A 21,808-nucleotide genomic window follows, 5' to 3' on the forward strand; every position below is an offset into this window, starting at 1 on the left:
CAGCAGCAACATCGGGAAGGGAGCTGCCCAGCTTGAAACCTGCAAATCTACGTCCGTAACCCAAAGGTGACGTGCCTCTCTCTGGCAGCTCTTGAAACAGCTCACGGGCCTCCCTTACACCTTGGGAGGATCCTAGGGCGGGACCACTGTCCTCTAAGGAATGTCCAAGGTGCATTGCTCTGAAATAAAACAACCAGCCTGCACACTAGAAAAGTGGAGCTCACTGCATACAGCACTCAATAGGTTCCTTACCAATATCAGAAAACAAGGTCAATAAACCACAAGGGCTATATTCATTCCCAGGGACCTCCACCACTTGGAGAAATAAATAATGGCCAGGGGCTGATCTACCAAGGTCAAGTTTTGAGGTACAACTTCTGAAGTCCCCACTGGTCTTGGGGGCACATAAGGGGTATTCTGGACTTTTTCTAAGTTGGAGGTGGGCATGGGGATGGTGACGGGAAGTATCTACTCGGCACTCAGGCCTGTTTATCACAGGCTTTTACCATCTCATCTGTTTACCTGCTGTTGTTGCTGCTGCTGGCGCTGGAATCGGGGAGGAAGGGACTTCTGATACTTGAACTCCTGAGCAGGGGACCCAGCCTCTCTGGCCTCTTCCTCACTGCTGCTGCTCTGTGCCACTGCTGGGGATGCTGTGGGTGCCTCTTCTGGGAACGTGGTGGGGGTCTCTTGGGCAGGGAATTCTGGGGAGCCTAGAGAATAGACCAGCAGACAAATAACACAGTGAGCTCACAGAAGCTCAACCAACCAAGTGTTTACAAGCAAGCACTTCTTCCTGTTGGCACGTACGCTCTATTGCAAGAACAGTCACGTCTCTGAACCCTGGGCCTGCACCAAACGTACCACGTGCATGAGCTCAGGGACTCCCCACAACACACGTGAGGAGGCTTCACTTTTGTTGCCGCCTTACAGACTAGGACACTAAGGGTCAAGAGGTTAGATAATGTCCAGGGTCACACAGTCAGTCATACACATCAGAGCTGAGATCTGATTTCAGGTGGAAGACGTTTTATTAAAAAGGACTAATAAGGCCGGGCACAGTGGCTCACACCTGTGATCCCAGCACTTTGGGAGGCTGAGGCGGGTGGATCACTTGAGGTCAGGAGTTCAAGACCAGCCTGGCCAACATGGTGAAACTCCATCTCCATTGAAAGTACAAAAATTGGCCGGGCACAGTGGCTCACGCCTGTAATCCCAACACTTTGGGAGGCCGAGGTCAGTGAATCACGAGGTCAGGAGATAGAGAACCTCCTGGCTAACATGGTGAAACCCTGTCTCTACTAAAAATACAAAAAATCAGCCAGGCGTGGTGGCGGGCACCTGTAGTTCCAGCTACTTAGGAGGCTGAGGCAGGAGAATGGCGTGAACCCAGGAGGCGGAGCTTGCAATGAGCAGAGATCCGGCCACTGCACTCCAGCCTGGGCGACAGAGTGAGACTCCTTCTCAAAAGAAAGAGAGAAAGTACAAAAAGTAGCCCGGCATAGTGGCATATGCCTGTAATCCTAGCTATATGGGAGGTTGAGGTGAGAGAATCGTTTGAACCCAGGAGGCAGAGGTTGCAGTGAGACTGCCCCATTGCACTCCAGCCTGGGTGACATAGCAAGACTCCATCATCTCCCATCATCTCCCAAAAAAAAAAAAAAAAAAAAAAGGACTGACAGAGAACAGAACAGCCACGAACTCAGTGACAGCCCACATATCCAACACCTGAACAGCAGGAACTCAACATATGCAAATACTGTGTATGGCTTCCTGCTGGCAAGGATACAAAAGAAAAGACAATTTTTTAAAAAAGGAAAAAAACAAAAACAAGAGAAAGGCTGTGTGACCTGGGCACATTTTTCAGGCTCTCCTTGGCCATTTCTTCATCTGCAAATAAGAATAACTACCATGTGTTCACCAAGGGCTTCTGTGAGAATTAAATTAATTACAATAATATACTGAAAACAGTGCCTGTTTTCAGAAAACGCTCAGTGCAACTTCCCTATAAGACTGGCACAGTCCTCACTCAACCTTTAATGGAGGGAGGGTAGAAGGAAAACCAGAGATGAGTTCCCTGGCCAGAGGGCGCTGGGGCTCTCTAACCTGAAAAGCTTTCAGAGCCTCAAACAGCCCCTTGTTTCCTAACCAGAGCTGATCTGAGTATATTTAATAAAATTACAAAGAAAACAGCTAATTATATTCTTTAAAACTGCTACAAGAGACATTCTGCATTACAGAGCACTGCTTAATCACTCTTAAACAGGGCCATGTTGCCTGGGCAAGGTGGCTCACGCCTGTAATCTCAGCACTTTGGGAGGCCGAGCCAGATGGATCACTTGAGGCCAGGAGCTCCAAACCAGCCTGGCCAACATGGTGAAACCCTGTCTCTACTAAAAATACAAGAATTAGCTGGGCGTGGTGGCGGGCGCCTGTAATCCCAGCAGCTCGGGAGGCTGAGCTGGGAGAATTGCTTGAACCTGGCAGGCAGAGGTTGCAATAAGCAGAGATCGTGCCACTACAGCCTGGGTGACAGGAAGAGACTCCGTCTCAGGAAAAAAAAAAAATAATAGGGCCATGTGATCCATTCCTTTTAGAATCAACACCAGGAAAAACTGTATTCTACCAAGCAGGTGGGCTTATTTTTATTCTGTGTTAAAGGATCTGTGGTTTTATTAAAGTCCTGGAGCACGTGTGTCTTTGGTTGGGCAGGGATAGTGATGATAATAGTGACAATGATGAGCATCATCAGTGAGTAGATGCATGCTTTCAATGTCCCAGAAACGAGCGTGCTGTATACCCCTCCGCGTGCTGGCAGGTACATACTCAACCCATTTCACAGATGAAGAAACAGGCTTCAGAGAGGTGAGGTGCTCACAGTCTAACAAGTTCAGAGGGAGAAGGAAAAAGGGCTGAAAAACTACCTATTGGGTACTATGCTCACTATCTGGGTGACAGGATCATTCATACCCCAAACCTCAGCATCACACAAAGTACCCCGACACTAAAGTAAAAGTTGAAATTATAAAAAAGAAGTTCAAAGAGGATCAGAACCCAGGCATCTGACCCAGGCCTACGCTCTTAATAACCAACACTTCCCTATACGATCTCGTTGTAAGCCATAGGTTCTGCTAGCTAAGAAGGAAGGCAGTTGCAAGTAACAAGCCGATGACAACAGGCCAGAGTTTCCAGTTGGTGGGAGAGTTTCCAGTTACCTTTGCGGAGAGCAGGGCCGTTTTCCTGGGGAGATGCTTTCTCAGCACTTGGAGACCGAGGCACTTCCTTCTCGGCCTGCTTCCGGGCTTCACCTGCCTTTCGTGCCTGCTGCTTACACTTCTGGTCCAGCTGCTTGAGTTTGGCGGCGCAGGCGGCCAGCCTCTCTTCCCGGGCTCGGCGCTCCTCTTCTTCCCGGCGCTTTCGGGCTCGCTCCACCGCCTCGGACATCTCTGACTGAATGAACTTCTGCCTCGGTGGGGGCTTGTCCTCCTTGTCCTCGATGGACTGTTGCCGGAACATGCTGCCCATTGAGGACTTCTGCCAAGAGAACGTCTCTGAGATAAGGTGGTGGGTCGTGGACCCGGATACAGGGACCACTCCCACTTTGGGATCAGTTATCCTCCCAAGATCCTCAAGCACCTTCAAGGGGCAGCACAGGCGTGTGGCAGACAGAGCTGGGTTTGAATCCTGCTCTGGCCTCTGCTGTATGTAGAATGGGGTTTAGGCCAAGTGCCAACTCTTCACACCTCACTTCCTTGTTTTTAAAATGGGGACAACAAAGGAAGCTCTTAGGATTGTGAAGGTGAAAACCATGTTTGCAAAGCAATATGCGACCCACACGCGGGAAACGCTCTCACCACTGCTGATGGGCATGCAAGCTAAGGGCCTCCATGGCTGAAAACCAGAACAGGAAGCCACACACTGATCATTCCTGGGTCACGAAACTGCTACTCCTGCCCGCACAAAAACACATAAATCCCTGGGTAGGAGGAGCCCTGGCAAAATGAAATTCACTGTCAGACATAAAGCTGTCAGACATTTAAGCATGTCAGCAGGGCACAGTGGCTCACGCCTGTAATCCCAGCACTTTGGGAGGCCAAGGTGGGTGGATCACCTGAGGTCAGGAGTTCGAGACCATTCTGGCCACCATGATGAAACACTGTCTCTACTAAAAATACAAAAATTAGCTAGGCGTGGTGGCATGCGCCTGCAGTCCCAGCTACTTGGGAAACTGAGGCAGGAGAAGCACTTGAACCTGGGAAGTGGAAGTTGCAGTTAGTTGAGATCATGCCACCGCACTCCAGCCTGGGCAACAGAGTGAGACTCCATCTCTCTCAAAAAAAAAAAAAAAAAAAAAAAAAAAAAGGCATGTCTAGACAGGTGCAGTAGCTCATGCCTGTAATTCCTACACTTTGGGGGGCCAACGTGGGGGACGCATGAGCCTAGGAGCTCAAGACCAGCCTGGGCAATATGGTGAGACCCCATATATACCCAAAAAAAAAAAAAAATAGGAAAATTCGTTGGGCATGGGCACATGCTTATGGTCCCAGCTACTGGGCTGAGGTGGGAAGGATCACTTGAGCCCAGGAGGCTGCAGTGAGCCGAGATCACACCACTGCACTCCAGCCAGGGGATAGGGCTAGACTCCATCCAAAAAAAAAAAAAAAAAAGCATGCCTAAAAAAAATCTCTTTTGGATATTTATCCATTTCTGAGTTTCTTGCTGGTTGCCAGTTACTAGACGACGAGAGTGCCAAAGATGCAGAGTGAAAAGCTCGACACTGGGGCCCTTTCGCACTGGTCTGCAGGGGTCAAGCAGCACGCAGACCTGGCAACGGCACAAATGATGGACAGCTGTCACCTGAGCTCCGGCCACTGAAATTCTAATGAGATCTGACTATCAGAAAAAGACAGGACTTCCTGTTTTGAATGCTAGTTAACATAAATGTATACAGCTGTCAAAAATCAAACCAAAGAAACAGGATCTAGGCCTTTTCTTGTGAGTTATACTTCGGTAAAAGAAATATACAACAAATTTACTGTAGTCAATGAGTTTCCTAAAAATTAACTTCTCATAAGCCAGAGGTAAGTACTGTAATCATAAGATTATAAATTTCCAATTTAGAAGCATGAAGGTACATTTTATATAATATCATTGGAGCCGAAGCATGCCGTTTCCTTTCACTTTGCCATCGAACATAAGCGTCTATCCATACCTTTCTAATGGCTGTGTACTGATCAGTTCATGGCTCATACCAAAATCTGCCTGTCTTTATTGCATGGGATTTAATACACCACTGCACATAGCCTTCACACCTAGCCCTGATTACTTCCTTCAGATAATTTCCTGGAAAGGAAATAATAGACTCAGAGGGCACACGTACACCATCAAGATCTTTGATGTGCCTTCCTAAACAGCCCTGAAATTAGTGATCATTTTATAGACTAAATGTTTTGCAAAGTAATTTGAACTGAGACCAATTTTTTTTTTTCTTTTTTGAGACGGAGTCTTGCTCAGTCGCCCAGGCTGGAGTGCGGTGGCTTGATCTCGGCTCACTGTAAGCTCCGCCTCCCGGGTTTACGCCATTCTCCTGCCTCAGCCTCAGCCTCCCGAGTAGCTGGGACTACAGGCGCCCGCCACTATGCCCGGCTAGTTTTTTTGTATTTTTAGTGGAGATGGGGTTTCACTGTGTTAACCAGGATGGACTCGATCTCCTGACCTCGTGATCCGCCCATCTCGGCCTCCCAAAGTGCTGGGATTACAGGCTTGAGCCACCGTGCCCAGCCTTTTTTTTTTTTTTAAAAGAGAGTCTCGCTCCGTCGCCCAGGCTGGAGTGCAGTGGCGCAATCTCGGCTCACTGCAACCTCTGCTTCCTGGATTCCAGTGATTCTCCTGAGCAGCTGGGAATACAGGCACACCGCATCACACCCGGCTAATTTTTATATTTTTAGTAGAGATGGGGTTTCACCATGTTTGTCAGGCTGGTCTAGAACTTCTGACCTCGTGATCCATCTGCCTTGGGCTCCCAAAGTGCTGGGATTACAGGTGTGAGCCACCGCGGCTGGGCGAATTCAGACCATTTTTTAAAAAATGTGATCAGAATAGGCCGGGTGCATTGGCTCACGCTTATAATCCTAGTACTTTGGGAGGCCGAGGTGGGTGGATCACCTGAGGTCAGGAGTTCAAGACCAGCCTAGGCAACATGGTGAAACCCCATTTCTACTAAAAATACAAAACTTAGCTGGGTGTGGTGGCACACAGCTATAATCTCAGCTATGTGGGAGGCTGAGGCAGAAGGACTGGTTGAACCTGGAAGGCGGAGGTTGCAATGAGCTGAGAGCACACCACTGCACTCCAGCATGGGTGACAGAGTGAGGCTCTGGGGGAGGGGAGGGGAGGGGAGAGGAAGGGAGGGGAGAAGAAAAGAGAAAAGTGAAAAGAAAAGGAAAGAAAAGAGAAAAGGAAAGGAAAGGAAACTGGAAATTTGGTCAGAAGATGCCTTGGATACATAAATTTAGTACATAGATTTCATCAGTGTTGATGTTCAGTTAATTTACAGTGCTATCATGAGTAGGTTAAAGTGAAACCTTTTGAATACTGATCAGCACTACTTCCTGACTGGTGAAAAGGAAAAAAAAAGGAATACTGAGCAACCTCAACATGTGAATGAAAATGCGGATTAACTGCAGAATAATTTCCAAGAGCAGTGGCATTGTGTCTATTGTGTTTCACTTCTGTGTCTCTTGTACCCAGCACGTGCGTCTGTGCCTGGCATATGATAAGTATTCAATAAGAACACTGCAGCTAAGGGGCATTTTCATTTCCTAAGAATGTGGAATAGGAGGAGCCCTTTCAACAGCGAAGAGCAGGCTGGCGCACTGGCTCACGCCTGTCATCCCAGCACTTTGGGAGGCTGAGGTGGGCGGATCAGGAGTTTGAGACCAGCCTGGCCAACATGGCGAAACCCCGCCTTACTAAAAATACAAAAGTTCGTTAGGCACGGCAGTGCATGCCTGTAATCCCAGCTACTCAGGAGGCTGAGGCAGGAGAAACGCTTGAACCCAGGAGGCAGAGGTTGCAGTGAGCCAAGATTGCGCCACTACACTCCAGCCTGGCAACAGAGTGAGACTCCGTCTCCAAAAACAAGTAATAATAAATAAATAAATAGCAAAGAGCATTGAAAATAGCAGGCTTTACCAAGTGTATTCAAAGTCATGACTCCCCCTTCCCCAGCCCTCCCACTCCTCAACAGTCCAGTCCCAGAGTCATTAGGTGTGGCAATGTGAGTCAGGTGCCTGGTGCCGGGGAGTCCTGGCGGCTCACTGCACTCCAAATGGTTAGAGCCCAGGCAAGGGGAGGAGGGCATACACATGGAGGTGTGGGGCTGGAGCCCAAGCTAGATAAGGGGGACATTCATAGGCAGAGTTGGCCCAGCAGGGACATTCAGGGTATCCAGGAGTGGGGACAATAACATCTGAGTGGGCAAGGAGGGCACCTGTGCAAGGGAGAGAGTGTGGCAGCAGAAATGAGATTGGTCACACACAGGGAGACTGACCAAGTGAGTATAAATATGAGGGACGATGGGAGACAGATTCTCACTGTGAGAGAAAGGAGGTGCAAACATGCACTGGGAGGAAGTGGAATGAAGTCTGTGGAACTGGAGGTATCGAGGAGAACACAGTTTCCAAGATGGACAGATACAGAAATAATACAGGTATGAATGTGTGTATTTGTGCACACACATACTACACTACATACATCCCCCCGAACTGTCCGCTGAGGAGGCCCAGGAGCAGTGACACCCCAGCAGCCAGACACATATACCTACATATATCCCCCCGAACTGTCCGCTGAGGAGGCCCAGGAGCAGTGACACCCCAGCAGCAAGGACACTGCTGGGGCTCAGACACTGGTTTCTAAATACCATCCTTCACTAAAAGGAATTAGGACTTCATGGAGAAAGGGCTGATCCAGGACAAGACAGGTCATGCATCCAGGAAAGATGAAGGGAGGGCTCCAAAAAGGATGGAGAATAGGTAAAAAGGACATGCACTGGCCTGAAGAAGCTCCCAATGGCCAACCAGGTAAGAGCAGCAGATTACCACCCACTGATGTAAATAAATGAATAAACTGAAAGCTTGATCAAAAACGAGATGTCCAGTCTCAAAGTTTCTCCCAAAAAAATTATTATCAACTACAAATAGGGAAAAGAGTAACACTACAGCATGAAACCTGGCAGGCACCCCGTTAATCAAGAGACCAAAGTGCACGTAGCCAGAGGGGGATGGGGTAAAATCGTGGTTGCCTTGGTGGGATGAAATGAGAAAAGTCAGGTCATGCCTGAAGATCCCTGCCAAGGATGGAAATCTTGGACTTCTTCACAAGAAAGATGATAATAAACCCAATTTGAGGGGCATTCCACTGACTTGTAATCTTCCAAAGCCTCAAAGTCATGAAAGTGAAGGAAAGGCTGAGGAATGGATCCAGACTGAAGGGCAGAGGTGTGTGATTCTGAACTGGATTATTTCAAGCAAGGACATTAATGTGACAACTGGTAAAAGCTAAACGGGGCCTGCAGATTAAATGGCAATCAATTATCAAGGCTAATTTCCTGGAACTCACTGTGGTTACCTGGGTGGAATGTCCCCATCTTGGTAGGAAACAAGTACCACAGTGTAAAGAGTCTCATCAGGTTGTCAACTTACTGTTCAATCAGTTTAGAAAAAAAAAACGTTGGTATTGTACTTCCAACTCTGCTATCACTTTGAGGCTGTTTTAATTATTTTTTTGGCTGTTTTTTTTTTTTTTTTGGAGATAGGGTTTTGCTGTGTTGGCCAGAATGGTCTTGAACTCCTGGTATCTCAAGCGATCCCTTTGCCTCAGCCTTGCAAAATGTGTGAGCCACCATGCCCAGCTGTTTTTTATTTTTTATTTTAATTAAAACGAGAGGACAAACGCAGCGGCTCATGCCTATAATCTTAGCACGCTGAGAGGCTGAGATAGGAGGATCCCTTAAGCCCAGGAGCACAAGACCAGCCTGGGCAACACAGTAAGACCTCGTCTCTACAAAAAAAATGAATGAAATGAGCCAGATGTGGCGGCACACCAGTAGTCCCAGCTACTCAAGAGGCTGAGGTGGGAGGATCACTTGAGGGTGGGAGGTGAAGGACAGAGCAAGGCCTTTTCTCAAAAAAAGTAAAAATAGCAGGGTATGGTGGCTCACACCTACAATCCTAGCACTTTGGCATCACTTGAGCTGGAGTTTAAGACCAGCCTGGGCAACACAGTGAGACCCTGTTTCTATGAAAAAAATACTTTAAAAAAAGAAGAAATATAAAAATGAAAAAGAAATGCCCACTTAGGACTTTTCAGAAACCCAGCCACTGAACTCAATGAAGTACAAATACATAGGACAGCCAAGGGCCCTTGGTACCTGGTAGTCAGGGCCTGGTGTCCAGCCATGAAGCTTCCTGGACGGTGGCTGAGGGTCTGGCGCCTTTCGGACGACACGGGACGCACCCACTGCTTCAGCCCAGTCCTTCCCTTCCTCTTGAGTCCGCTTAGCGTCCGCACTGTCTGCAGAGCTCATTGACAACTGCCGCTGCCTCCTAGGGTCCCAACTGTTCCTAGGACAAACCACATTTGATGTTAATTTTTGCAGTCAGGCCAAGCATGTCTGATGTCACTGGTCAGAGGCCTTGGGAATTCCAAAGTCAGTTGTCCATATCATTTCCTTCATTAGAATGGACCACCACTCCCACCACTTCCATGTGAATTCCACAATTCAGCACCACCATTTATCAAGTCACTCTCATAAACAGAGCCCCAGGTAGGATGTGTCACACTATTTCACCGATGCAAAAAAAGTCCTCATGACCCTCACTTTAAAGCAAGCTTGTCCAACCACATGTGGCCCAGGACGGCCCTGGGCTTTGGATATAGTGCACCACAAATTCGTAAACTTTCTTAAAACATTACAAGAGGGCCTGGGCGCAGTGGCTCACGCCTCTAATCCTAGCACTTTGGGAGGCTGAGGCGGGCCGATCACTTGAGGTCAGGAGTTCCAGGCCAGGCAGGCCAACATGGTTAAACCAAGTCTCTACTAAAAATACAACAATTAGCCAGGTGTGGTAGCAGGCACCTGTAATTCCAGCTACTCAAGGCTGAGGTGGGAGAAGTGCTTGAACCCCGGAGGTGAAGGTTGCAGTGAGCCAAAATCGCGGCACTACACTCCAGCCTGGGCAACAGAGCAAGATCCCAACCCAAAGAGAAAATAATAAAAACACATTATGAGGTATTTTTTTCGTGACTTTTTCTTTTTAGCTTATCAGCTATCGTTAGTGTTAGTGTATTTTATGTGTGGCCCAAGACACACTCTTCCAGTGTGGCCCAGGGAAGCCAAAAGATTGGACACCCTTGCTTTAGAAAGTCAGTAGCTGAGTCTCATCAAGGTTAAGGGGGCACCCCTCACAAGGAGGAGCTCACAGATTTGAACCAGGACTCCCAGGTCCGTGTCAGTCTTCTTTTGGTACCGCTCCCTCCCTATGCTCTGCACAAGCCAGTTGCTCAATAAATGCCCCTCAAAAGAACATAAGATGATAATAAACAGTGCCACAATAAAAAGAGCAAGAGGAGACAGGCAGAGCCCACGCAGCACGGAAAAGGAAGAGGCATTCCAAACAGAGCTGCAGGGGCAGCTGGACAAGAAGGGAGATGGGTGCCGTGCTTATCTGGACGCCTCACAGTGGAAGCAATGGGACTGGGGCAAAGCATTGACAAGGGCCCGATAATACCGCAGGCCACAGAAAAGCCGGAATCAGGGATGGCATATGCGTGGGTCCGTATGTCTACCCACACACATGTACATGGGGAGGGAGGGAAGACGAGGCAGGTAACACGGCTTAGGAGATTACAGAGGGGACAACGGGGATTCTGACCTGATTTTGTGAGAAATGGAGACCACAGTAAAGCTGCTGACCCTGTCTAAAAGACCTGTGTTTTTAGAAGATGACTATGGACAGGGTGTGAAGGATGGGCCACAGAGGACAGGCTGAAAGGATGGAGATGAACTGGTGGACCCATGGATGGTCTGGAAAAGGAGGAGGTCCCAGTGGCCCCAGAGAAAATGAAAAGAGGAGACAGAGTCAGGGCAAGTTTTGGGAGCCAATTGTGTATGAGGAAATAAAGATGCCAAATAAGACATGGACGCTTGCACTAAGTCTCTACCAGGTCACCAACCAGCTCAGGGAACACGAAAAAAGAGCAGGTTTCAGGAGGAGGTCGTTCGGGCACTCTGATTTTGAAGTGCCCTTGGTCAAAGCCAGGGGCAAAACTGCTTCCAAAACCAACGTCCAATTCCTTCAGGGGAATATTCAGTTCCCATCGCCTCAAAGAGACAAGGAACAGAGTGTCCTACTGTTCTAATCAGGCTCTAGGAGTTTATGTCTTTGCCTCTGATTTAAATTCTTGATCACAGCTCCTTCTGAGCTTAGTGTTCCAGGAACTGACCCCATAGGTACGTCCCGACTGCATCCAAAGCTTCAGCTGAAATCAAACAGCATGAAAGGACATTACAGAATTTCATTTTTTGTGTGTCATCAGAAAAAGAGTAACAAAGATGATTACCAACTCCTTCCAGGAGATGGGAACTTATTTTAGGAGCTTTTAAATAAAGGATGAAATAACAGAAAAAGATGACTCACAGATTTGACTAAACAAATATTCAGTTATTGACAAGAAAACAAAGAGAAAAATATTTGCAAGACAACAGCAAAGCATTAACATCTAAACAATATAAAACATCACATTTTAAAGGAAAGCAGTAATAAATGTGAAGGAAACAGGCATTATACAAAGGAAACAAAGAAAAAATTCTTACTTGCTAGTACTCAAAAAATACAAATTATATCAATCATTTATTAATTTTTTGAGACGGGCCTTGCTCTGTCACCCAGGCTGGAGTGCAGTGGTGCAATCATGGCTCACTGCAGCCTCGACCTTCTGGACTCCAGTAGTCCTCCCACCTCAGCCTTCTGAGTAGCTGGGACTACAGGTGCACACCATGCCTGGCTAATTGTGGGTTATTTTTTTGTTTTGTTTTGTTTTGTTTTTGAGACAGAGTCTCACTCTGTCACCCAGGCTGGAGCGCAGTGGTATGATCTCAGCTCACTGCAAGCTCCGCCTCCCGGGTTCATACCATTCTCCTGCCTCGGCCTCCGGAGTAGCTGAGACTACAGGCGCCCGCCACCACGCCCAGCTAGTTTTTTGTATTTTTAGTGGAGACAGGGTTTCACTGTGTTAGCCAGGATGGTCTCGATCTCCTGACCTCGTGATCCGCCCGCCTTGGCCTCCCAAAGTGCTGGGATTACAGGCGTGAGCCACCACGCCCGGCCATTGTGGGGTATTATTTTAAAAGTACTAGCAAATGCTACTAACATTATAAAAACTGGAGGGATGACAGTACAATGCAGTATTTTCTAAAGGAAATTAAGTAAAACTAAACTAGTCTGAGGTAATGATCAAAAAAAGAGAGAGACAAAATTAACATGATCAAATAAATTCAGGAAAGCTGGCATGCATTCTGCTTCTTCACTTCCCCGGTGTACTTAATTTTTTTTTTTTTTTTTTGAGAGAGAGAGTTTTGCTCTGTCGCCCAGGCTGGAGTACAGTGGCGCAATCTTTGCTCACTGTAACCTCTGCCTCCTGGGTTCAAGTAATTCTCCTGCCTCAGCCACCCGAGTAGCTGGGATTACAGGCACATGCCACCACACCTGGTTAATTTTTGTACTTTTAGTAGAGACGGGGTTTCACCATCTTGGGCAGGCTGGTCTCAAACTCCTGACCTCAAGAGATCCACCTGCCTCAGCCTCCCAAAGTGCTGCGATTACAGGCATGAGCCACCGTGCCCAGCCCCCAGTGTACTTTATCATGTTCAAGCCTCTGAGGAATTTAGAGTAAAGAAAGAAGTTGAGGCCGGGCACAGGGGATTGCTTGAGCCCAAGAGTTTGAGACCAAACCTGGGTAACGTGGCAAAACCCCATCTCTAGCAGAAATATAAAAATTAGCTGGGTATGGTGGCGTGCATCTGTGGTCCTAGCTATTCAGAAGGCTGAGGTGGGAGGGAGAATCGCTGAGCCCAGGAGATGGAGGTTGTAGTGAGCCAACATCACATCACGCCACCGCACTCCAGGCCGGGCGAGAGTGAGAGCCTGTCTCAAAAAAAAAAAAAAAAAAAAAAAAAAAGTTGAACCCAGGGAGGTTTCCCAGACTTGCTTGGCCACAGAAGCCTTTTCGGGCACAACAGCCACAAGCAATCCATGAAGACGTGGTCTGCGTAACACACTTGGGGACACATTGATGTGGTGGTGAAAAGGCCGACTATGCACAGGACACAGTCACACCTGCAAGCAAACTGTGGCTCCCCTCCTTCACAGCCATCATCAGTAGCTGTCACCCCCAGAAGAAACTGGAAACAGCATCTGTCTGCCCTTCCAGGTTGCTATGGAAACTGGGAAATGCTCTCGGCACATAGCAGCACCAAGCAGGGATGCACTCACGCTGATGGGGCACGGACGGGTCCTTACCACTTTGGCCTGCCGTCCTTCACAACTTCTTCCTCCTCTTCATCATCGCTGAACTTCAGTTTCTCAGAGTAGTCCACTTCTTCATGGAGGCCTACAACAGCAGAAGGGCCCAGGTAAAATGAGAAAGAATGAAAAGGTCAGTGGTGGCCGGGCGCAGTGGCTCATGCCTGTAATCCCAGCACTTTGGGAGGCTGAGGTCGGCGGATCATAAGGTCAGGAGTTTGAGACCAGCCTGACCAACATGGTGAAACCCCACCTCTACTAGAAATACAAAATTAGCTGGGCGTGGTGGCACATGCCTGTAATCCTAGCTACTCAGGAGGCTGAGGCAGAAGAATAGCTTGAATGCAGGAGGCAGAGGTTGCAGTGAGCCGAGATCATGCCATTGCACTCCAGCCTGGGCGACAGACTGAGACTCCGTATCAAAAAAATAAAAAAGAAAAAGAAAAGGTCAATGGTGCCCAGGCACCATCGGAGAGCTTCCCTCGGCCAGGAATCTTGCTATCCCAGCAGAGGAGCTGAGTCAATCACCTGGCTGCCTCCCCCTGTGACTGAAGGGCAGTTTTGGCTTCTGGTAAGAGCAGGGCAGCTTGGTTAGACTAACCACCCCACAGGTAACAATTCTTAAATCTGAACAATAAATCTTTAAAATCTATTTCAAGGCCCAAGAGGATGAACAAAGCAGGCAGAAACCAAGTAGCTGTCTACCTTTATAATACAGAAGCTTGACTTGGGAGATTTGTGAGTTACGACTTGCCCTAGGCACTGATCAGCCCAAGTGGCTGAGATGGCAGAAAGTATCCATCACTGAAGACTGTGTGAACAGAGTGTGGTAGGTCCACACAATGAAATTATTATTTGGTCATAAAAAAGAATGAATACAAACACATGCTGTAACACAGTTAACTGTGAAAACATTATACTAAGTGAAAGAAGCCAGACCAGAAAGGCCACATATTGATTCCATTGATAGGAAATGACCAGAATGTGCAAATCCATAGAGATGGAAAGTAGATTTATTTTTGCCCCAGGATTAGCAGGTGGCAGAGCGCGCCTGCCAACAGGTATTGGGTTTCTTTTTTGAGTGATGGAAACATTCTGAAATTGATAGTCATGGTAGTTGTACAACCTTGTGAATATACTAAAAACCACTAAACCATAGACTTTAAAAGGTAAATTTTATGTTATATGACAATCATGTCAATCATATAATTATATTAAAATTATGTGAATCATATAATCATATAATTCACAGTGGCTCACACCTGTAATCCCAGCGCTTTGGGAGGTCGAGACAGGAAAATCACTTGAGGCCCGAATTTGAGACCAGCCTGGGCAACATGGCGAAACCATATCTCTACTAAAAATACAAAAAATCAGCCAGCCATAGTGGTGCACACCTGTAGTCCCAGCTACTCTGGAGGCTGAGGTGAGAGAATCACCTAAGCCCAGGAAGTTGAGGTTGCAGTGAGCTGTGACTGTGCCAGTGCACTCCAGCTTGGGCAACACAGCAAGATCCTGCCTCAAACACAAGGCTAACTGAGCACCATGATATATGCCTGCAGTCCTGGCTACACAGGAGACTAAGGTGGGAGGATTGCTTGAGCCCAGGAGTTTAAGACCAGCCTGGGCAACAGAGCAAGACCCCATCTCTAAAAAAAAATAAATTAAGTTAAAATAAAAAAAATTTAAAAGGTAACAACAAAAACTCAATTAAAAGGAAGAGTTAGGAACTGAAAAAGCAAGTTGCAATTACGTGCTGTCTACTAAATAATCACTTTAAATACAAACACAAAGGAGTTTAAAGGAAAAGAATGGAAAAAGATATTCCCTGGAAACAATAAGTCAGAGCGATGGTATGAACACAGGACAAAAGAGACTGCAAGATAATAGACTACTAGAGATAAGGAGGGAAATGTGGAAACACACCAGAAAGGCATGGGAACTATAAATGTGTGTAAGCAGCTTCAAAATAAATGAAGCAGAAACCAACAGCATAAAAGGGAGAAAGAGATAAATGCATAATTAGAGTTTAACATCTCACTTTCCTTAACTGACAGAAGCAGACAAAAATATCAGTAAATATACAGTAAGATTTGAATGCCACCATCAACCACCTTGACTAAGTTGGAACATACAAAACATGACACCCAACAACAACTGCAGAATATATACTTTCCAAAGAGCACCTGAAATATTCTCCAAGACAGATCATATCTTAGTCATAAAACAAGTCTTACTAACTTGAAAACAACTGAAATCATACAGAATGTGCTCTCTGGCTATAAGACATCTAAATTAGCAATCTAGAAAGGCCCCAATAATAAAAAATTGCCTCAATGATTTAAAAAATCATTTAAAACAGATACAGAAAACAAGTCAAACAATGGAGAAAATGAACAAAGCCAAAAGCTGCTGCTTCGTAAAGATTAATAAAACTTAATTCCTTAGCAGAAATGAAGAAAAATAAATACATAAATTATCAGGAATTGAAAGATATCACTACAGATCCTACAGACATCAAAAAGATAATGTAATGTATTTTCAACAACTTTATGTTAATAATTTCAACAACTCAAAAGAAATGAACAAATTCCTCAAAAAACACAACTTACTGAAAAACTCACAGGAAATGACATAGGAAATCTGCACAGTCTCCTAACTAATCAAATCAAATAAATTGCTGAAAACATTTCCACAATGAAAGCTCCAGGGGCAAAACTGTTTCACTGGTAAAGTAATAACTGGCCAGGCACACTGGCCCACACCTGTAATCCTAGCCACTCAGAAGGTGAGGCAGGAAGATCACTTGAGCCCAGGAGTTTGAGGCTGCGTTGAGCCATTATTACAGCAGTGCACTCAGTCTGGGTGACAAAGTGAGAGACCCCGTCTCAAAAAACAAAAAAAAACAAAAAAAAAAAAGAAAAAGATGTAATACCAATCTTACAAAAATACCAATCTTATTTTTTAGGAAAGTAGAGAAGGAACACTCCACAACTCATTTTATAAACCCAGTACAACTTGATACCAAAACCTGACAAAGACATTAAAAGAATAGAAAATTACAGACTAATATCCCTCATGACAGAACTTTAATAACATATTAACAAACTGGGTCTAGGCATACAAAAAGGGAGGGTTTATTCTAAGAATGCAAGGTTGGTTTAGCATTAAAAAAAAAAAAATCAATGCAATCTATTATCAAAATAAAGGAGAAAAATAATATGATCACGGATGTAGAAAAGCAGTGAACACAATGCAATACCCATAATTTAAAAAAACAAAAAACCCAAAGGCTCTGCAAACTAGACTCAGAAGGCAACAGATCCTCAACCTGAAAAACAGCATCTCTGAAAAACCCACAGCTAACACTTCATGCTGACACACGAAACATTTTCGTTCTAAGATCAGAAAGAACTTGAGGTTAATATTATACTAGAAGTATACCACAGTGCAATAAGGCAAAATACAAATAAATAAAAGGTACGTAATCTGAAAGAAACAACTCCTTATTTACAAACTACATAAGAGTCTATGTAGAAAACTCTAAGAAATCAACAAAAACCAGTAAAACTAACATACTCAACAAAGTGTCTGGTACCAGTGAATACAAAAACCAAAAATCAACTGTATTTTCTTTTTCTTTTTTTTTTTTTGAGACTAAGTCTTGCTCTATTACCCAGGCTGGAGTGCAGTGACACGATCTTGACTCACTGCAACCTCCGCCTCCCGGGTTCAAGCAATTATCCTGCCTCAGCCTCCCAAGTAGCTGGGACTACCGGCACCCACCACCACACCTGGCTAATTTTTTGTATTTTTAGTAGAGACGGGGTTTTACCATGTTAGCCAGGATGGTCTCGATCTCCTGATCTTGTGATCCACCCGCCTCAGCTTCCCAAAGTGGTGGGATTACAGGTGTGAGCCACTGCGCCCAGCCTCAGCTATATTTTCTATATAATGACAGCAAACCCTTGAAAAATCGTTCTTAGAAATCAGTATCATTTATAATAGCATCAAAAAACCATAAAATGGCCGGGCGCAGTGGCTCAAGCCTGTAATCCCAGCACTTTGGGAGGCCGACATGGACGGATCACGAGGTCAGGAGATCGAGACCATCCTGGCTAACATGGTGAAACCCCGTCTCTACTAAACATACAAAAAACTAGCCGGGCGAGGTGGCGGGCGCCTGTAGTCCCAGCTACTCACGAGGCTGAGGGAGGAGAATGGCCTAAACCAAGGAGGCGGAGCTTGCAGTGAGCTGAGATCCGGCCACTGCACTCCAGCCTGGGTGACAGAGCGAGACTCCGTCTCAAAAAAAAAAAAAAAAAATCATAAAATGCCTGAATAAATAGACATTCAGGACCTCCACATGAAAACTCTAAAGACACTGCTGAGAGAAATGAAAGCCCTAAAAAAGAGATACACCAGATTCCTGAACCTAAAGATTCAAAATTAAGGGCCGGACATGGTGGCTCATACCTGTAATCCCAACACTTCGGGAGGCCACAAGGCGGGCTGATCACCTGAGGTCAGGAGTTCGAGACCAGCCTGGCCAACATGGTGAAACTTCATCTCTACTAAAAATATAACAGTTAGCTGGGCGAAGTGGCCCACATCTGTAATCCCAGCTACTTGGGAGACTGAGACATGAGAATCGCTTGAACCCAGGAAGCAGAGGCTGCAGTGAGCTGAGATAATGCCATTGCACACCAGCCATATAAAAAAAAAACCACCACCAAGTTTCAAAGTTAAGATGTCAGGCAAGGCGCAGTGACTCATGCCTGTAATCCCAGCACTTTGGGATGCTGAGGTAGGCAGATCACAAGGTCAGGAGTTCGAGACCAGCCTGGCCAACATGGTGAAACCCCGCCTCTACTAAAAATACAAAAATTAGCTGGGCATGGTGGTGCACGCCTATAATTCCAGCCACTCAGGAGGCTGAGGCAGAAGAATCACTTAACCTGGGAGGCAGAGGTTGCAATGAGCCGAGATCGTGCCACTGAACTCCAGCCTGGGTGACAGAGCAAGATTCTGTCTCGGAAAAAAAGACAAAACATTAAGATGTCACTTACCTCATTATAGATTCAACATAATCCTAACCAAAATGCCCACAGGCTCTTTGTAAATACTGACAGGTTGATTCTAAATTTATGCAGAAACAAACAATCTTGGCAAAGAACAATGTTGGAAAACTTACACTACCGAAATTTAAGATTTACTATAAACCCACAGTGTGGTATTGGCATGAGGAACAAATAGATCAATGGAACAGTGTCCAGAAATAGACCAATGCTTTTACAGTCAATTGATTTTTGGTAAAGATTCCAAAGCAATTTGATAGGGAAAGTCTTATCAACAAATGTTGTGGAGAACTGGCCATATGGGAAGAAACAAACCTTGACTCCTATCTTATACCATATACAAAAATTAATCCAATGTGGATCAAAGACCTAAAATTAATAGTTAAAACTATAAAACATCTAGGAATATCTTTACCACCAAGGGAAAGCAAACATTTTTTTAAACAGGACACAAAAAATAACCACAAAAAAACCCAAATTTATAAATTAAATTTCAAAAGTCAAACTTCTGCTCATCAAAAGAGTGTTTAAAAAAAATTAAGACAAAGAATGCAATATGTAAATATATTTGCAAAATAAAAGTTGCAAAGGATTTGTATCCAGGGCTGGTATCCTACCACCCAATTTTTTAAAATTCAGACACCAAACAAACGACAATATATTAGTTGTCAAATAGCACATAAAAGTGTGTTTATCATCATTAGTCATCAGCAAAATGCAAATTAAAAGCACAATGAGATACCACTAAACACCCACTAGAATGGCTAAAATTAAAAAGACAAACATGTTCAAGGCTACAGTAAGCTTTGATCACACCACTGCACTGCAACCTAGGAAACAAAGTAAGACCCTGTCTCTTTAAAAAAAAAAAAAAGATGAACACCAAAATGTTAAGATCCAGACCTACCAAATTCTCACACTGCTGTTGGGAATGTAAAATGGCATAACCACCAGGGGAAAAGGTTTGGACAGGTCTTAAACACTTAATCCTATGCCTACCCTTTGACCCAACAATTCTAGATATTTACCCAAGAGAAACAGAAGTACGGTGTAGAGTGGGGCTTTTGAATGAATAAACAAATTACAGTATATTGATGCATTAGGACATATCTCAGGAACTAAAAGCAACCGACATATAAATAACACTGATGAATATGAAAACCATATAAGAGTAAAAACTGTATGACTCCACTCATCTGAAGTCTGATAACTAGGCAAAACTCATCTAGGGTAAAGTGAATCAGAAGAGCAGCAGGCCCGTGAGCAGTCGCAGGGCAGAGCTCTGGAGAGGCAATGAGGAAGCCTGGGGTGGTGAGGGAAACGTTCTCTCTCTCTCTGGATATGGATGTGTATGATATACACGTATCCGTTTGTAAAACTGTACAGGTAAAATGTGACATGAATATCTTTCACTATAATTAAAATCTACCTGAAAATAAATAAAAAGAACTATGAAAGAAAATAATCAGGTTGGGGGATAGGGAGTGGGTAGGGATAAAGGAATAAGAGCAGCAGAACAAGCTGGGTTTGTGGCACCCACGTGTAGTTCCAGCTACTCCAGAGGCTGAGGCAGGAGGAAGAGTTTGAGGCTGCAGTTCACCATGATGGACTCTGCGAACAGCCACTCCACTCCAGAACGGGAAACACAGCCAGACCCCTTCTCTACCCTTTTTTTTTTCCTTTTTGCGATGGTGTCTCGCTCTGTCACCCAGGCTGGAGTGCAGTGGCACGATCTCAGCTCACTGCAACATCTGCTTCCTGGGTTCAAGTGATTCTCCTGCCACAGCCTCCTGAGTAGCTGGGACTACAGGTGTGCGCCACCACACCTGGCTGATTTTTGTATTTTTAGTAGAGACGGTGTTTCACCATGTTAGCCAGGATGGTCTCGATCTCCTGACCTCGTGATCTGCCCACCTCAGCCTCCCAAAGGGATTACAGGCGTGAGCCACCGTGCCCAGACTTCCTTTTTATTTTTTTTTACTGCTCCTTGCAAAGCAGGGCTAATCCATAGGTAGTATGCCCAGAGTAGCTGAGACCCTGTCTCTTGGAAAAAAATTAAACAAAAACTGAATGGCAGAACATTGGTACTTATTGAACCTGACTGATCAGTGGTTGGGAGCTATTATTTTCTTTTGTGTTTAAATTTTGCATCATCAATAATTTTTTAAAAGTTAACAACAAAGCCGGGCGTGGTGGCTCAAGCCTGTAATCCCAGCACTTTGGGAGGCCGAGACGGGCGGATCACGAGGTCAGGAGATCGAGACCATCCTGGCTAACACGGTGAAACCCCGTCTCTACTAAGAAATACAAAAAAAACTAGCCGGGCGAAGTGGCGGGCGCCTGTAGTCCCAGCTACTCGGGAGGCTGAGGCAGGAGAATGGCATAGACCCGGGAGGCGGAGCTTGCAGTGAGCTGAGATCCGGCCACTGCACCCCAGCCTGGGCGACAGAGCAAGACTCTGTCTCAAAAAAAAAAAAAAAAAAAAAAAAAAAAAAAAAAAAAGTTAACAACAAAACTGTAAGATCAAGACTAAAAACCAAAAGAAGCTAATGGCTTGGCCAGGAAGGAACCGCTAGTCGGGGAGTAAATGAGGAAGGAGGGCATCGGGGCTGCTTCCCTGTCCTGCTCTTAGTCCCTATCTTGCCAAGGGAAAACACACGGTGGCGCCAGGGGGTTTCCATCCCTGGTACGCACAGATGAACTTTGGTCCTGCCCGTCTAAACCACCCGTGCTTCTCTGCCCACCTGCCCAGCCATCATCGGCATCGGCGTCCAGATCGTCAAGGCCCTTCAGGTTTTCCGCATTGATTATGGTGGGCCGTGGTGCCCGCTCCACCAGCTGCCTTAGCGGGCGGAGTGGGCGAGACACTCCCAGCCTGTTTTCTTTTCTGATAAAAGAGAAAAGTAAAGATGATGGAATCATGTCCAGTATACAGACGGAAGCAAAATCAAATACCTCTCCAAAAACAAGTTTCACACTGCAAAGGTTCATGTTTAATATTTCTATCAGTTCCTTTAAAAAAAATATATAATGAGCAAACAAGTACATCCCAGAAAGAAGTCTGCTTTGTCCTGCAGTTTTACATGCTGGTCGCTAAGGCCTAGGGCAGCAGCAACACGCACGTGCCAGAACTTCAACTCTACCAGG

At 45.7% G+C, this 21,808-nt stretch overlaps 1 protein-coding gene across 33 annotated transcripts in view; it reads right to left on the reverse strand.

The window, feature by feature from the left end:
* PRRC2B (proline rich coiled-coil 2B) overlaps nucleotides 1-21,808 on the reverse strand; it is a 129,777-nt gene that overhangs the window by 29,911 nt on the left and 78,058 nt on the right. For 24 of the 33 annotated variants that reach the window (XR_012424229.1, XR_012424228.1, XR_012424227.1 and 21 more), the window contains 5 exons: nucleotides 21,406-21,548; nucleotides 13,581-13,671; nucleotides 9,431-9,623; nucleotides 3,216-3,534; nucleotides 523-713 (listed from right to left, as the gene is read on the reverse strand). Coding sequence is in view for 28 of the 33 variants with exons in the window: in XM_065530898.2 (XP_065386970.1) it covers nucleotides 523-713; nucleotides 3,216-3,534; nucleotides 9,431-9,623; nucleotides 13,581-13,671; nucleotides 21,406-21,548 (937 nt within the window). In the remaining 5 variants the exon portion in view is untranslated. The remainder of the gene's footprint in view (nucleotides 1-522; nucleotides 714-3,215; nucleotides 3,535-9,430; nucleotides 9,624-13,580; nucleotides 13,672-21,405; nucleotides 21,549-21,808) is intronic. The other 9 variants (XM_074016203.1, XM_074016202.1, XM_074016214.1 and 6 more) reach the window with 3 other exon arrangements.

This window comes from Macaca fascicularis, chromosome 15, assembly GCF_037993035.2.
Source record: "Macaca fascicularis isolate 582-1 chromosome 15, T2T-MFA8v1.1".
In the NCBI taxonomy this organism is placed as follows: Eukaryota; Metazoa; Chordata; class Mammalia; order Primates; family Cercopithecidae; genus Macaca; species Macaca fascicularis.